Genomic DNA, 18401 nt, shown 5'->3' with positions numbered 1-18401 from the left:
TCTAATGAACGTCAGCACACAGAATGCCTTTAGATGTGGACCTCCTCACTTCCTGTGAAGGTAAATATGTGTTTTTTTTCACTGAATCCACAGCATGGATGGAGCCCTGTGTCATTTCTGTGATGTGTCAGTGTGCCTGTAAACCACTCTGGGGACCGCAAGATTACTTCACAAACTGAGCCTCACAGAGGCCTGCTTGACTGCACCTGAACAATACAGTAGTTCATTCACGGACTAATTCCGGCCTTCTCTCACTGTGATAAAAATCAAGTCTTTGTAAGCCTCTGCAAAGACGAGGAGAGGAGAAAAAATGGTATCCAGTTCTCAAAAGTGGTCCATGCATTCATGTAATACCTGTGATTCATCCTTGTGTATCTTCACTGCAATGGAACTGAACAAGTGCATACATTTTACAATAAGGTACAGAAAATACTGGCTAGTTACTAAGAAGTGAGTAAGGAACAAATTAATTACTCTGAATAGTGGACTATTATAGTAAATAATAATGAGTATGTGCCAGTTACGTTCATGGTAAGTGTATTCATTTGTGACTGCATGTAGTATACACAAGCACATAGCAAGCAAACAAGACAAACTGCAAACCCGTTATGTAAAGTAATCACAGCATTTTTCAACCCCATTCAGTAGTTCTAACCTTCTAAAATTCCAATACCATTGTCAAAGTAAACAACTGCCCAGGCAGCAACAAAAACTGAAGCGCAACCCTTAATTGCAACATTCTCTCAGAAAATGAGAATACCGCTTACCAAAGGTGCTGTTCTGCAGATTTTACTCACTACTATTCAAAGGAAGTTCGGTTTGTGGTTTTGAGCCAAATTGGACAATTGCTGTTGAATTTGTAAATAGTGATTAAATCACAAGCTGCCAGAATCGGTTATCTCAAAAGGTTTTTCCAGTAGAAAGATTTTTACTGATTTAAATGATTCATTATGAATCAAGTCAGCAAGGCCATAACATAATAATAATAAGTTACACATTAGTGCTAATCAATAATAAAAAACAGATGGAGATACTAGGTTACCGAAAGATTAGTTAATGATTAGTTCACAAATATTTTTTGTACCAGGTGATTCACAGTTAGTTCCTTAAAAACAAACCAGAGACATTCATATTCACATCCATTATACATCCGTCATATACAATATACTTATACTAGATTCAAACCATGTAACCTGTAAGAATATGATTGGAGATCATTCCTGCTCAACACTGAACCCAACTGGAAAAGAACATAACCCAACACTGAAGTCTTCTTCAATCACCTTTCTTGAACAGTACTGTTTTGAAACAGTTTGGAGAAACTTGTGCCTGAAACTATTTTTAAGGTATCAGCTACACAGAATTTAACATATTGGTGTGAATATTGACAAATATGTGCTCTTAAAAATTATGTTTTTTTTGTGAGAATCCAGCTGTCTGTTTGTAAGGAACTTACATGTAGACATAGCACTGACATGTAAAGTGCATAATCTCATAGCTAAATCTAAGGCTCATCTCAGTTACACTGTTCAGTAACACCGAAGACATTATGTGGTGTGAAATTTTTTTTTAAAAATTACCATTGGCTAGACTTATCTTTGCTCTGAAGAGAAGCAAAGTATCTTATAATAGATCAGGGGAACATAATTTAGTGAATAAACAGACATAATGAAGAGAAACAGAGACAACACAGTGGCATGAAGTGATTAAATAAGTTTATTTGATTTACAGACATGTACATTTTCTATCAACCCCTCCAAGGGAGCATCACAGTTCAGTTCTAGAATAATATCCTTTGATTTCTCTGACACTTTTCTTGTATTGACTTGCTCTAAAAATAAAAATAACCTCTGTTTTCTGCTCAACATCAGAAAAAGGTTTCTTTATACATGATTCTTGTATGACAAGAAATAGCACATTCTCAATACATCACTTCAGTGATTATTAACAAAGAATTACTCAATACAACAGACTTAAACTCCTAAAGGATTGGTGCTAAATCAACTAAATTTGGCAAAGTGAAACTCAATTCATGACCCATCTGACTGGAGCCAACGTCCCTTCTGATGATGACAATATGTCAGCACTTACTGTGAGCATGAAGTGACAGACCCCTGTAACAGAGGCTGTGTGAAGTTGATGCTAGGCTATGGGTCAAATAAATCCCTGAACATTAAGTGTGCAAAATGGTTTGATCAGTTGTCCTTAAAACAAAGAAAAACATTTACAAGAGCTACAAAAATGAATGCAAAAGTATTGCACCCTAGACATGAGACCAAAACGTTTTCTTAAAACCATCACATTGCAGTTCCTTTTGTGTGTAATATGTGTGAGATGTCCAATTCATGATCACAGTAAACAGGATGAATCTTAGTGATGTAGAAAGGTATTGTGTTGTTTCATTGTGATACAAAAGAATGAATAAACAGGCATTTCTAAACCCAATGACATACAACAAAGTGTAGTATACTCAAACATTAAACTTCCCATTATAGATAATTCTTCATTATGGTAACAAACAAATAAATACATTGCATCCAAGCCATCATTTACAATATATTAAAGTTACTGCGTGATTTAGCTATATATATCTCTATTGTAGTTATTTAAAAAAAACTATAATTTGGTAACATTAAAAACAAAAATAAAACCAATAAAAGGAAGGTAAGAAGCTTAGTTCATTAAGAAGATGTAGGTGTGTAAACACGTCAGGTTGGACAGAATCACATTCAGAGAGCTCCACGCAGTTGGAGAGAAGCTAAAGCTAATGATCTGGCAACAAGGACACAGCCCACACAGCACCCCACACACAGCCAGTGAGTCACGCTCACACATCAATGCTACAAGAACCACCTCAACGTCTCCCTTTATTCCTCCGCTCAGGTCAATCCATCCTCCTCCTCCTTCTGTGTTTTCTTGGAGGTCTGCAAAAGTGCTTTTTTTCCTTTTATGCACTAGTGGCTTCAAGGTTTCACAAAAATTGTATCCGCCAGATAATATACTTAAAAAAAAAATCCTTCAAGTTAGCTTCTAATTAAACGTTTGCCTAAATCTTTGTATATAAAAGCAACTTTTGCATTACATTTGCAAATACTGTAATTAATGTAAATAGCGATGAATCAAATCCAGGTTGTGTCTGTTGTGTACTTCTCTTCTTATGTAAATCTCTATGTCATACTCTGGTGCAGATTTTGAAGGGAAATCTGTTTATCAGCTCCTGCAGTGACATCTGAGGATGTGCTGGTCTGGTTTCGAACGGGGATTCCTCGCTTATCTTTTATCAACGATAAGAGCTCGCAATCAGTCTAACCTGGGCCCAAGAATTTCCTGTTCCTGTCTGGGATTTTGATTTCCCTCAGTATTAAACCGATGACTGTGACTCCACCTCTCCTCAAAGGTCCTTTTCTTCTAATCATGAAATGGGATATCTACAATTGCGAGAGGGTCTCTTTTCACAATGCCTGTTATTGTAACCAGTGTGGACTGGACTGGAATCCATCATTAAGAAGTGACTCCGTCTCTGTGTGGGTGTTGTGTCCAGAAATTCAAAACCCACCATCAGAGAGCTTCCCCTCTAAAGAGAAAACGAGCTCACTGATAAGGCAGTGTGGATAAAAAGGTTGGTTTCCTCAAAAATGTTCGTATTGCTTCTTGTGTACACAAAACCGCAGGCGTTACTCCTTAAGAGTCAAAAGAGTAGCATTTCATTTACTTTTGGGAAAAGCATGTACATTATAAATTATAAAATACATAGTCCAGTGTCCACTTTAAATTGTCCGGATTGCATCATCATCCTTCTGAAACAATCATAGGCAGTAACCTCCAGTTTCAAATCAAACATCACACAGAAAAAAAAATAAAAAATCACAAGAAAGCTTGTGAAAAATAATGTGCAGAAATGTCTCACCTCTGTCATGTTCTCTGGCACGGTCTATGCTGAATTAAGTGCTAAAAGCTAAAAATAAAAACACATGTGGGGGGTCAAGAGAAACAGCTGTTGATGTGAAAGCTCCAATTTTTAAGGCGTATTCACTGACCTTTAGACAGTAACACTTTTTGGCTCTTGGTTGATGGCTATGTTTACATGCACAGCAAAACTTTGATCGATCATGAGAATACTGCATCCATCATGTAAACACTGCATTTGCATGTGAAGTTCATGTTGTTAATACTGTGAATAACGTGCAGAATAATCTGATATTAGTCACATTATGGGAGGCTTGTTTGAACAGATAAACACTTTGACAGTTATATTCCTGCAGCACATTTTAACGAGTTGCATCCCTTGCTCCACATAACTTGAATTATCTGTTTACAGGCTCTGAGCGTTGAGGGCCAGGGCAGAATGAATTGTGAAAAAATTGTATAGAAAAAACAGAGACACCAATGGAGCTGCAGTTTAAAAATTACACTGCTTCCTTCTATTGTCTAGCAAATATAAACAGCTTAATCAAACTAATTTCATAGCCAAATGCTGAATTATAGTGTGCATGTAAACACAGTCAGTGATAATGTCATGAGGGTTGTTGGTGGTCAGTGCAAAGTCTGAAGGAATGTAATGACGCTATATATGGCACTTGGTGCAGATTGACAGCCGATGTAAGAGACAGACAGACAGACACGTAAGAGACACACCATTGGACAGACAGGCAGACAGACAGGGCAGGTTCATGGTCAGCATTCAGTAGTATGGCATCGGGAGTCGGAGGGGTCACGGGAGATTTTGCCACCCCATCTCCTCCCTGGAAGGTTCAGTGGATCCTGGCAGACAGAGGTGAGGAGGACACCAGCTGTCGGTCGTCTGGCCTCAGCATGTTGCTGTGCGCCTTCTTACCGGCCTGTGATTTAGAGGCGTTTCAACGAGGAGCAAGACGCTCCCTCATTCAAGTTCTGAGCAGCCTCGGAGAACGTGTAAAAAGGAAGAGCAGCAGGAGCCAAGAAGAAGAGGAGGATGATCACAGAAGTGATGACGGTGAAGAGAACATGGGGCGTGGTTTTAAAGAAGTGGATCTGCTGCCCTCGCTTTTTTTATCTCCATTTTGTCATCCTTATTAAGTTTGGTTGCTCCTTCAGATGGCTCCTCATTTGGCTGTCACCTGAAAGAGAGAGAGAGGGAGAGAGAGGGGAGAGGTTAGAGTCTGGCTTCACCACAGGACATTCTCATGTAATTAATGTCGAGGTCGAAAGCTCCTGGGCCATCTGTTAGGACCTTCCTGGTAACGCCTGCACACCACGACCAGCCTGTGACCTAAATATTTTCCTGCATACAGCATACCAACACACAACAGTTTGTTTAATGCAGACCACCGCCCAATCTGTACAACAGCACGCTAAAAACCACAGTAACACACAACCACTGTCTCTCCAGATATGGAGATTGGGGTTTCACATTAGATATTGATGCTATCGTGTTTCTGCCTCAGTGTACATATCAAATTTTTTTTTTTAAGACTGCACACAAGGAAAGCTGATGTAAAATATTATGAATGAGATTTTAAGCAAGCTTTTTTAGAGACTTCATAAATTGTGTCATTTGTAGTCATAGTGTGCCAGTGGTAGAGGTATAAGTATTCTTTATGTACGTACTCTTACTCAAGTATAAGTACAGATGTATTATCAGCTAAATTTACTTTTAAGTGTAAGTACTCATTATACAGTTGACTGTCTTCTGTAAGTGTTATATAATAATTATTATTATATGTTAGATTATAAGATTCTCAGTAGTGATGCAAAAAACTGAGCATTATGTGTTTTTGATGTAAAATAATAAATACAGAGCATCCTTGGGTGTAAAAAGTACAATACTTTTCACTGAATTATAGTGGAGAAGAAGTATATAACTAAGAAAAAATACTTTTATATATTGTTATTTGTTCATGACTCAAATATTTTCCAACTGCTCAAATACACATAAACAAAACTTATATATGAGGAAAATGTGTCACCAGAGGGGAAAACTACACTGCCACAATAGGATTAGTGCAGGGAGCTGATGTCTTACACTCTCTAACACACACACACACACACACACACACACACACACACACACACACTCATAGACCCTCAAACAAATCCATACATTTACATATATATACACACTTATGCATATATGCACAAGACACACTGATGAGTTCTGGAAAAACAACAACCATTCATCACACAAAAAAGGGTAATAACTTAAACACGAGGATTACAGGATTCTCCAAAACAATGAGTTTTGGTTCTGTAGCTACAGATCCAATCCCTTCTGGGATGAACCATTTTCCTCAGTTATTAGTGTCAGTTGTTGCTGTAAACTCTGTGAATTGTTTATGAGCCAAACTATGAATTAAAATGCTCAAATGCCAGCGTGACATAGAGATAATTAGAGTTGTGAATGCTTTGATATGTGCAAGAATTGCCTGCCTCCTCACAGCTTCACTATAACTGTGCTGGAGACTGTTGGCTTCTCAAGCAAAGGGGAGGTCTGATTGGTCTGGCAAGTAAATAAACTCTAATCAAACCAACTTGTAGTGGTTTTTGGCTGAGGGGATGCACATCATGACTGAACACGAGTGGGCTGACATTGCTATAGATCTGACTGGCCTTTAATTCAAGGGTGGGTGGAGAAAGCAGTGAATTGTCCAATACACAAGACTAAAGACACCTCCCCTGCAAAGATTTCACAGCCTTTTTGTAAGCGATACAGGTCAGATCAGAGCCTAGCTGTACATTGTGTGTGTGTCTATATATGTGTGTGTGGTCTGTGGTCACTTCCTTACCCGACACCATGGACCCACTCAGCACTGCTGACTGAGGATTCAGAGCTTTTGTTGAGTGATAAGAGTGCGAAGTAGGAAAGTATGTGCCTCCAGCCTGCAGCTGTATAAACACTTTTAACATTTTAAGTTTGGAAAGCAGCAACTACATCAGAGTTTTGCCTCGAGATGAGAATTTCCTCCCTGAGTAATATGGGATTGTGGTAACAGAATAAATGGGTGTGAAGCTCCGCTGTCAGAGCTCACGCTGATCTTCTGACAGCCCTGAGCTCGGGGATGTCCTCTGGTTATCATGCAGTGTAGGGTGAATCTGGTCAGCAGAGGCCGGTTCCTCCTGCAGAGGAAGTTAATTGGATCTCAGTGTATCTGATCTCCGTCTGGGATCGCATCACCGGAGATTAATAGCTTGCAATGTATAACAGCTTAGGCGATTACTGCCTCTCTTCATCCTCATTTATTCAGCGGTCGTCTTTTTTCTCCTCCTCTAAATTCCTCTCCTTCACTTCCACTCCTTGTCAGAGCCAAGTAATCTAAATATTCCCCATCTACCACAGCAGTGCACAATGGCACCATATATCTTCTTTCAAACTCCCTACGGTTCAGCATGTTGGGTGACTGGGAACAGAGGTCAGAGTGAGTATAAAGGGTGAACAGAGAGTGGCTGAACTGTGAACTGCATTGATCTGTGAGTCAGACCCAAGGGAGGCAATATTGCTTGTCACTGATTGGATTATCCTTCCAAACAAATGTTAAAAATCAATCACAGAATCACAGAGCGCCTCAGTGGTTCACTTAAAACAGAAATGATCAGTTCACAGGCTTATTCAACTCTGACCTCATGTAGGTGTAATCACTGTTCTCTATAATTAGCCTCTTTTGACAGCAGGAAGAAAATGCTTTAGCTGCTGTGTGACAGAGAACTGATGAAACCCTCAGGCTGAAAGCATAAACTGCCACTGAAACCTGACATGTGCGGCAGCAATGTGGGAGCCTTTCATGTCACCTGTCATTAGTTGGGCATGCTAATGTCACCCTGCCAATGGTAATGACACTGCAGTGCTTACAGTAAAAGACCATACTGGTAGTTTTGTATATTATAGCCCATTAGCTATAATGGGCTATATGCAAACTGTGTGTACCTAATATTTCTGCCGACTAGTTTCCAAAGCATACCATGACTTTTCAGATTGATTTCCTGCCAAATTGCAAATCAAACTTGTGATGGATAATCCATAATTCTATTACGTTAAATTAGGCTAAGTTACATGGGGATGCAACATTCTAAGACACTTGCAGGTAAGTGTTATCTAATAACAATATAAGAAACAACAAAATCAAAGCATCTATGTTTGCTCGTTGTTTGTCCTCTGAGACAGAATTCCCAGCAATGTATCTCCCAAATGATCAACCTTTTCTGAATTATTATTAACATTATATTATATATTATTTTTACACCAATTTCCTGGTTTTCATGAGCTGGAAAACTCAAATTAGAGCACTGATGATCACACCTTTGTTGACATATTTCACTCCTTGCAAACTGAATTGCATTTTTTTAGGAAAGCCACTGCAAAATATAAAAGGAAATGGTAAATGGACCTGTACAGTATACAAGTATTCTGACAAATGTTTAGAAGAAAAATAAACCCAGACAGGGTCACAAAGAAATTATAAAGAAGGGGTGAAACCTTGACCTTTACACTGAACATGATAAGCTTTACAAATACGTCACAACAGATTCCTTGTCCTTCTAATCAGTCAGAGTTTAATCTTGTTATTCTTTACCGGCAACTACAGTAGCTCCCCATTGTCTACACTGCAGAGTTGGCTGGTGGGCTGCCAATTATTGTGTTGTTTCTTTGCTCAGTTAATAATTACAGAGGTTTTACAGCGTGTGTATGAGTCTGATAAAGGCAGGAAGGCAGCTTAGGTCATGATAAGATTGGTCATATAACCACCACTTCAAGAATGCCAGGACAATCCCTGAGCATCATGGGATGGGAAATGAATCATAGATCAATCATTTGTGCATCATCTTGTGTATCACCTCCAGCATTTACACTGTCATAAATCTTTGGATAGCCTCAGGTCAAAGTGTCTTTTAGGTCCTGAAAAATGGTATTGTCAGATCTTTGTGCCTCCGAATGAAAGGAGCTCTTCATGATGCCCGCCAGGTAATGAGAAGAGAGCCCTATAAATGTTAATGTTCCAAGACTGTCTCTTTGTTTTCAACCACTTAAACTGCTCGTAGAACTGCTGATGTAAAAAGCACTTAAGTGTAAAAGCATCTTTAGGAGAAAAGGCAATTTACCTGGTCATACCTTGACTGAGGAGGGTGGTCGCGTCAGCTGGCTCAACCTGAGGAGAGAGGAATAGTTTTAGAAGTTAAGGATGTGCAAAAACTTTCAGACCATATTTAACATTTACTGCTCTCTTTTTCTGAACCATCTCTCTCTTTCCACCAATCCCCCCCCCCCCAATATTCACTCACTAACTGTCTTCCTAGCTGTCTTTCAGTCATCACATATCCTGCTTTTCTAATCCTCCAGACTGCGTGGCTCAGCCTGCCCTCACTGAATCTGCCCACTGTCAATGCACAACTGGCCATGGCAGTTTACGCAGATGAGACGCTTTCTGCCTCTCACACATCACTAAGGTGTTAAATCTTAAACTTGTGTGATGTGTGTGTGGGGGGGTGGGGGTTGGCAGGGGGGCACGCACTGAACCTGAGCTATAAATGGCAACCCTGCAGCCAAAAAAAGCTAACAACCTAGAAATAATAAAGCACTCTTTAAGGCTGGAAATAGAAAGGCGCGCTCCAGTGAGTAACTTGTTCGGTTCCGCGCCTTTTATAAATAGCGCTGAGTATCTGAGGACACACTCAAAGGAGGGAAAAAACAGCAGCAAAGCGCTCTGTAAGAAGGGAATTTATAAATCAAGGGCTTTATAGCGTGAATGGAATCTATAAATATGGCAGTCATGAAACAACCCTGGTTGTACAAAGTTGTCAATGTTGTCCCAGAGGTGCTGTTTGCAGCTTGTTACATAAGAACAGCTGCTGTTTAAGTTTTTCGGCATTGAGATGTTTAGTGTAAATCTGTACACTTCTGTAGTATACTATGTGAGGTATGCAATGGTATGTTTGCTGTATATATATACCTGCATGTAATCTGACAAGCAGGTGTATGATTAACCCATCTATGTAAGCAAAAGTGAAAGTGAACAAGGACATGTTGAACAGTTCTTGGTAGATAAAGATGGAAATGTAAGTAGTAAGTAAAGTAAAGTAGAATAAGGCATTTTATATATCTCAGTGCATGTAATTTCCTGACCAAAAATATCATACATGTGCACTTTAACAGGATACAGGAATGTAGTTCAGGAAAACTTTGTAATAAGGTAGATTAATAACATATGCACAAGTGCAGACTTTATTTTTTATTACCATTTAATAATGACTCAACATTTGAAAGTGACAAACTCTGACTTTATACTCGCATAATGGCTTCATTAAAGACTCAATAGCCAATAGATTTTTCACAACCTGGCAAGACAAATTTTGTTCTTTTTAATGGCTTAACTGATGTATGAAACATTAGTGAATTATTAATTAATGATTATGAAGAGGCTAGTTTTTAACTTACAAACCCTTTGTAAAGGGTGACTTATCAGAAAGTGGTGACAAAACTGTATTAGCTTTGAAAAGTAGTATAAAATAATATTACTATGTTAAGGTTCATGTTTGTGGAAAATCATGCAGGAACAACCTTCCAATGCCTCCAAGTGTCTCTGTTTTACATCTAAGACTTGTTTAACTCCATCTGTTGCTCTATTAGCTTTGCCCTACAGCGTATAGTGTAAAAGTCGAGGGGTTGTGGTTAGATAAAGTTTGAGTGAACATGTGCCATCTGCCCTTACTTTGCAATAATGTGGTCAAATAGCTTAAACCACAGCTATTGGTCTGATGGCAAGAGTGTGACTTTTCTTTTAGTCATTGTTTCGCATTTCTTCCCTTTTTGTTCCTGGACCAGGCCCAAAAGGAAGCCACAGCACGGCTTAGTGGTGCCTTTGCAAAGACCCCTTTAAAACTGTACAATAACATTACACAGAGGAAATAATAACGGCTTGGATGGTTGAGCTTGACCCCAGGAATAAATCCACTGAAATGTGAAGCTGACAGTTTCCACGTTTGTTTTGCAAATTTTAAGTTGTCCTCTCTAGTATTTGATTGCAAATAGGCCTATCCTGGTTAAGTTGTACTAAAATCTCTCACATCTCTCTTTATGAGAGGTTTTGGCGTGGGAACAACCAGCTACCAACTCCACAGGGTGAAGACAAGGCATGTGCAGACAGACGTCAGACATCAGACTGCCATCCTGTCTAAAAATGTCCCTCATCTTCAACAGGAAGGAAGTCATTTCTGAGAGCGCTGGCACCAGGGGAGTAAGTCAATGTGATAAAAAGTCGGAAAAAAATAGTTAAAAAGAAACAAGAAGTCATGTCTCAAAAAGGATGAGTGTGTTTGTTTTAGCCTTTTAAGGCCATGACCAACTACCGTGCCCTGTGGGTTCACGTCTTTGGTGTTTGAAAGAGGAAAATATGAATGCAGGAATAAGAGGGGCGGTAGCTGGTAAAAGTCTAAGTAAGCACACTTTAACAAATTGATGGCTAGAACAGCTTGTGTCAGCTCTGGAGCACTTTTAGCTGACTGGGACTTTCTATTGGCTCGAGAGCCTTTCTGAGTCTTGCAGGGTTGGCACCATTGTTGGCATCGCTGTGCAGTTTGTCCCTGACACATGTCAAACCCCAGCATCAGGGTTAAAGAGTATAGCATTGTTCAGAAAAAGTCCCTAACCCTCTTTGTGTTTATTTGGCGCTGGTGTTATTGCCACTTTTTCAGCGCCTTGCACTGAGGTGGTGTGTTTGGGTTTTTGGAGTCAGCGGAGGACATCTCAAGCAAATATTAAATATTTAAAGAATGAATGACTAAATAATAATTGAAATAATGATGAGTTATTCAAACAATGTCTGAGTCACTTACTGTTTCTCAGCCTTCTCCCTGTCATCCAGGAAAAACAGTGCAGTGGCCAGGAAAAACATGCCCCCCAGGACGATGATAAAGGGACAGAGCATGAGGGCATAGCCTAGACTGAGGAACCGCCACAGCGCTGATGTAGCGTAGCTCTGCTGAAGGGCGTCGGAGATCTGCACCCGGGCGTAGCAACACACCCACATGCCCAACCACCACACATACGCACACAGACAAAGACAAAAGAGAAGAAACATTTTATTCAAACTAATCATCCAGCAAAAGTTCTTAAAATATCCTGTCACGCTGTGACACACTCACACTGAAAGCTTTCTGCATGTTTCATCATAGCAACAGATGAAACAGACACACAGCATGATGTAATACCTCCTGTTTTTGTTTTAAGCAAGGCAGGATTTCACAGCTAATAGCTCATATTGCTGTTGAAGGCTTGAGCAACACTCGTGTTCAGTCTGTCATGTGTGACGCAGAGGAAAACAACAGCTGGAGAACAGTGGGTGTGAAGTGACCATTTCTGCCTCCCAGTGTCACTCAAAAGGCAGCTCTCAAACACAAATACATCACCATACTGACAATCGGGACGAAGAGGAGGCTGCTGATGGTCGCTTTTAGTAGATTGTGTGGATGTATGCGCAGCAGGAAGATAAAGGGGGCTTCTGGTCTTCATGTGAGTGAGAGTCTGAACGGCCATAGGTCACCCTGGCTGAAGCACATTGATTAAATGTTAGCGTCAGCAGAATGAGATTCTCTACAGGGAGAGCTGGAGAACTGCTGACAGGAGGATGTCGGAAGAAGCGTGCAGTATGTGCATTTGCAAGGTGCGTTAGGACACACGTGCATATGAGGAGTGAGGATGGTGAAAGAAAATTAATAAAATACACGTGCGTGACAAAAGCTGATGTATGTCCAGCAGCTGTGTGTGTGGTCAGTGCACAGCTATTTTGTCAGGTATAGTAAATTGCCTGCAACTTGCAGAGTGCAGCTTAGCTAAAAATACATAGCAAACTGCTGCATGTCTAATTATCGAGCTAGAAAGAATTTCTTGGGAGATCTCAGAGAGATTGTTCCCGGCGTTCCCTTGCCACCCACTCTGCCTGTGGCCATGTCCTACTCATACAGTAGAAGGAGAAGTCCATTATGTGTTTCTCTGGGGATCTTAATGTGACATCTGCCTGGTCTACGTGCTGATGGAGGGGGATCTTGGCTCGAGCTCAGGAGCATTTTTTTTTTCATCAAGAAGTGGCGGTTGTGTGGCACCAATATCTGCAGGCGTTCCCACAAAAGGCAACTATGGCACACTGGGAATCCCACATTGGTTTGTAGAGATGAGTACATCATCTGCAGGTCTGTTTTGCACACATGTCAAAACCCAATTGTGCACCAAAAGGACTGACACACTCGCTCACTTTCTCCTGTGGTTGCTTAGCAATAACCAGCAGTCTGTTTTTCTTGAGATTCTCTACTTTGCTCATTCACAGGATTTGTGCCAGTCTGCATGGGTGAGTGTATATCTGCCCGTGCTCTGTGTGTGCGTCACGACGAGTCCATCACACTTGTGTGCTAAACCTCAGTTCAGGAACTGAGGCAGTGAGTGGTGAGTGACGCACTTGGAGCATTCTGGGCCTCACTGGTCGGGGTTTGTGGAGGAGTGAGAAACCCCCGGACATTCAGTATGTCACTCAGAGGAGCTGGGCTGGCAGTGTGTGTATGTGTATGTTCGGCTGCAATATTCTGACATGTGGAGTTTGTTGGAACTTTACCAAAGCAGTTGTTTTGAAAAGCCTAGTTAAAACTAAAGGTATTCATTATCAATTAATCCCAAAAGCCAAACTGGTTGCAAATTAATGTGATCCTGACTGAGTCACACAATACTTCAAAGTACTGTATCTCCAAATGTGTCAGTAGGAGGTTTGTATAATATTGTAATATTGTATAATATAAGATGACACTGGATTTTATTTGATCTGCAGAAACAATACCGCGGCAGTCTTTGAGCTGGATTCTGTTTCCCAGAATTAAGCCAGTTTTGTTTGGTCTTTTGAGGAGCTTGTCAGTACTTGGAGATGACTTACTGCTCCTTTTATCTGGCGTTGACAAGAGTTTAACATTTCCATTTAAGGAACAGAAAAAAAAAACAAAAAAACGAGACACTTTCAATGCAACTCGACAGACAGCTGCGTCTGTTGCCAGCCCGTCAGGCCCCGACAGAGGATCTTGAGGATCAGTTTGATTCACTAATCAAAGACTTCCACTGCCTTTGTTAACATGACCTAGGCTGTGAGCCAGAGGCACGACAATGAAATGTAATGTAAACACATAACACTGGTGCTATTCTTTCCCAGCACCAAAGTACATTCTAAATACAGATGTTAAAAGTTAAACATTAGGATATAAAGTGTAGATTGTGACATGCAGTACAGTTGCAATGTTACTTCACCATGTTTTGTCCTTGTGAAAGAGCCCATTATTCCTTGCTTCCTGTATCAAATGAGGCATACAGAATATGTACGTCCAAGGAGTTACTATTTAACTTCAGAAATGCTCTTTCTCTATTTGGAATGAAAAGAATGCAGCTTGACAGTCTAAGGTGGATCCTGTTTCACACTCCATTGAACAGCGAGTAGTACTTGTATTCTGGCCTCCTGGATGCTATTATTTGGTTGTATGCGTGCAGTTTGGGTGATGGGGGGTTGGGTGAGTGACTGTGACCTTGAGAGGCCCAGTAAGAACCACTCTCTCATCTCCTCACCAATCAAATACAGTAACACTGGACCCTCCTGGGAACCATGAGATTTACGAGAAAACGCCAGTGACAGCCTGGAGAGCAGTGGTGAAATCACAACTCTGTTCACCAGCTCTCCTGAGACGTGTGCTAAAAGCTCCTCTTGTGCCTCACTTTGCACTGGCCCACTTAAAGCAAGAGCTGAACTGGTATCTGAATACACCATGCGTATGAATGGGACACTCACAGATTTGCTGAAGCGATATGTTCCAGCTGGGAATTACAACCTAGGGTAAATCTTAAATATATTGGCCCTCACACCCTGACCACCACACATAACTGCCTTTGGGAGAGTCTTACCAGGCCTATCAGGTATGGACTTCCTGCATCACCCAGGAGATGAGAGGTGAAGCTCTGAAAGGCGACCGCCGTTGCTCTCCGAGTGGGGATAACGACAAACTGTCCAGAGATAGAGACAGAAACAGGGGGTGAAAAATACATGAGATTGTGTAAGGTAATGAAGAGGCAGAGGTAGAAAGATTCACTCAGCCAGCTAAAAACAACTCTTGCAGTCTTCAATTATGTAGGCAGAGCCCACCTCATTGGGTCAGAACACTCCAGGTGGACCTGTCAGTCACTGTAAAAATGTTAGTAATGGCCTTCGTCTGTCTCTACATACTCACCACAGTCTCCATTCTTATTACAAATTAAGGAGCTGGAACACTCACCTTACTGAAAGTCTCATTCAGTTCATTCAACCTCCTCTTTTTTCACGTTTAGATACCAAAACATACATCAGAGAAAGGGCTCACCTCCATTTGTTTCCATGAGCAAAGTATAAATCAGTGTTGACAGTAATGATCAGCCCCACTCACACATTTCACAACTCAAAACTCTGTCTAATTGGATGACTGCTATTCTGTATTGTTTGTTTTATTATTTGTTGCAGGAATTTCCAGTGACCCAATGGATAAGTATAGGTTCTTAGCACTTACCATTAAAATGTCTGCTGTTATGGCCCAGTTCAGGAAAAGTAGCGTCTCTCCTATAAAGATGCAAACCTAAAGAAGAAAACAAATAGTCTAATTAAGCCAATTTCCACTGCACACAAAGACTGGTAACAAGACATGAAGCCAAAAGAGGAGGATGCAGATATTTCTACTGTGTGTGGGAATCCACTGCTGAATGAAAGTGCTTTGGTTGCTGTGGTTTAAAAACATGTTATTATGCTGTGGCCCAATTATATGCGGAGGTGCAGGCCTTCATTTTGGTCCCATTGAGCCGGGTATTTAGCTTACAAGCCGAAAAACAGCACAGGATGATAAGGGTTGTTTATTCTCGTCACAGCCGTATATTCAATGTGGACACATTTTAACACTTCCTAAGTTTAGATCCAGCTGCAAGATTTGAATTTATGTCCTACTTCTGGATGGGTGGAACAGAAAATATAAACCTTAAATAGCACAGTGGAATTAACATACAGCGCACTAAAAGCACATGAAGGCTACTGTATGTACATGGGCTGGTAGCAGCTGGTGTTCCTATTTGGCCACTTTCTTAAAAACAGACCCAGAGGGATTTAGTTGCAGCAGAATCTTGTGTGTCTGTATTGACTGGTTTCGTCTGGCACGGTTTAACACAGCCAGTTTCCTGCTGGGGAATAACCCTTCTGCCAGTGTGCCAGACCTACAGTACAGTACAGAGAGCTACAGAAGGGGTCTGACTGTGGAGATGTAGACAAGTCTGCTCTGAGAACTGCGAACCAGACACCATGACCGACATGTTTCCTCTTAGAAAACAGAAGCCCGCCTTTACTTAGATTAGCTGCCTGTTGACGAGACAACAGCTGCGAGGGGTCACTCGGCCTCGACAGAGCTGCACCGACCGTTACAGCCACGTCACGCCTTGTAATGTGACACATCTGTCATCGCTTCGCCGTGAAACCTGAGTTGATCACTTACAAATCCCGCTGTACTGTACAATGATTTAACCTTGTACAGTAGAGTAGTTTGAGAAGAAGTGAAGTCACACGTTTGAAGTTGAATGGATTAAACTATTCCTGTTTTATGTTTTTGTACAACCAAATACGATAAATCTGGTGTCAGAAAAAGCCCTATAGGTCACACAACATCTAAAATTGAGTTGGACAGATCTGTAATCATGTAATTAATATGGATAGTGCTGCACCTCAGGTCTAATTGGCTGAGTCATGCCTCTGTCAAACACCTGATGAATGTGCGCCTTTGACCTAACGGAAGTTCATATCCATTTTAATTCATTAAATCAAAATCACCACTTATATGAGTAATTATTTGCCATTTAGGACCTACTTTCAGCATCGGTCGGAGAACTTCAGTATATGGAGCGTGGATCATTTAATTAATAAGGTTAATATTTTGGTGTATGCATATTTTTCTTTCTTTTTTGATTGAAATGGTATGTTATTGCAGTTTCATAAAAGCAGTCACTGTCCAGTCCTGTGGTTTAACATACTGCACATGCATTCTTAAAATCACCTCATATACTGTAAAAAAAAACCCTGCCCTGACCCAGCAGTAAATAAAGTCAGAGGCCAAGGTCAGCCACGGTCACATATTTAGGATATGGAAGCTTGTTTTTTTTGTTCCCTTACACGCATGGGGAAATATTTTCCATCTTTTCCAGCCTTCCAGTATCATTACCACCCAACTTGTTGATAGTCAGTTCCTATTCCTTTGCCTCTGATAAGAGTGAGAAATTTGTGCTTGGTGAGTCCAACAGCCCACAGTGCATTGTTTCAGGGCTGTGGTTGTTGAGTTGCACCCTTTCCTGCTTCACAAGGCAGTCAGACACACCAGCTCTCTGCACACATGCCTGAGACTCTTGACTTTTGGCCAGATGAGGTTTGAGCCTTAGCTACCTGGAGCAGCTCCTGAGGCCATCTCAATCTAACCTGCAATTAAAAATATTCATTATGAGGAGCAACACCCACTCACTGCCTCTGGGCATGAAAGGAATTGGCATCAGGCAAGGTGTCCTCTGCTTTATTCCTGATTCAAACATTAACCCCACCTGATGAGCTTTTAGCCTTCTCTTGTTAGATTGCTTACCAGACTTTCACTTTTAATTCTCAGCCCTTAAGACTAATCCACAATAAACATAGTAATACCACTCTTTGTGGGACATTTTTCACTCGGGACCTGTTGATTTTTGGAAACAGGAAAGCAAAAATGGTCCTAATCACAACTCCTTCCACTTTTCGATTAAACTTCCTCTGCTGCAGACACAATACACACAAAAGAGTTACAGGAAATGACTCTTACATAAGCTCCTATGATGCTCTTCTTGGCCACCACGAAGATGAGGCAGATGAAGATGGCCGAGCCCAGCATACTGACGGCGCACACGAGCGGGTCAGCTCGCTCCGTCTTCTGGCGGCAGAAGCGTGTGGTGGCCGCCCCGATGACCACGCCTAAAAGACCCGTCACACAGGTGATCGCCCCGAAGATTAGGCTAGACAGGAGAGCAGAGACCAGAGGAAATAATTGTTATTTCAAATCCAATATATGTCATGCACGTTTTTAGTCCATGCAACCATGCAGATGAAGCTTCATCTAGGATATATTTAAAAAAAGCATGTTTATTATAAAAGGTGCAACATTGAAAAACCAAAATAAATAGAGCTATAGTATATGATGGCATAGGTCCACCTAAACCCAGTTCATCCAGCTTTTTCCATGTGGTGGACAAAGGATGCTGGTGTCTTTCTCTTTTACAAGGTTTCGTTGTTTAATCATGAACCTCTCACCTGTCTGTGCTACTGCAGATCTCTTTCGTACAGGGCTCTGCCGTCTTCTGCACCACCTGGGCTCTGGCCAGGTACAGAGGGATC

At 41.0% G+C, this 18401-nt stretch overlaps 1 protein-coding gene across 1 annotated transcript in view; it reads right to left on the bottom strand.

Annotated features, from left to right (window-relative positions):
- Positions 1-1693: 1693 nt before the first annotated feature.
- spns2 (spinster homolog 2 (Drosophila)) overlaps positions 1694-18401 on the bottom strand; it is a gene marked incomplete in the record, with an annotated part of 62423 nt that continues 45715 nt past the window's right edge. Inside the window, 7 exon segments of the mRNA XM_035667157.1 lie at positions 1694-5096; positions 9080-9116; positions 11800-11963; positions 14891-14989; positions 15526-15591; positions 17833-18022; positions 18318-18401. Of these exon segments, the coding sequence (XP_035523050.1) occupies positions 5082-5096; positions 9080-9116; positions 11800-11963; positions 14891-14989; positions 15526-15591; positions 17833-18022; positions 18318-18401 (655 nt within the window).

The sequence above is a fragment of the Morone saxatilis genome, unplaced genomic scaffold, assembly GCF_004916995.1.
Source record: "Morone saxatilis isolate NCDOM2014 unplaced genomic scaffold, NCSU_SB_2.0 Contig20, whole genome shotgun sequence".
Lineage (NCBI taxonomy): Eukaryota > Metazoa > Chordata > Actinopteri > Moronidae > Morone > Morone saxatilis.
The sequence above is the reverse complement of the archived record's forward strand: the minus strand, read 5'-3'. Positions and strand labels throughout refer to the sequence as shown.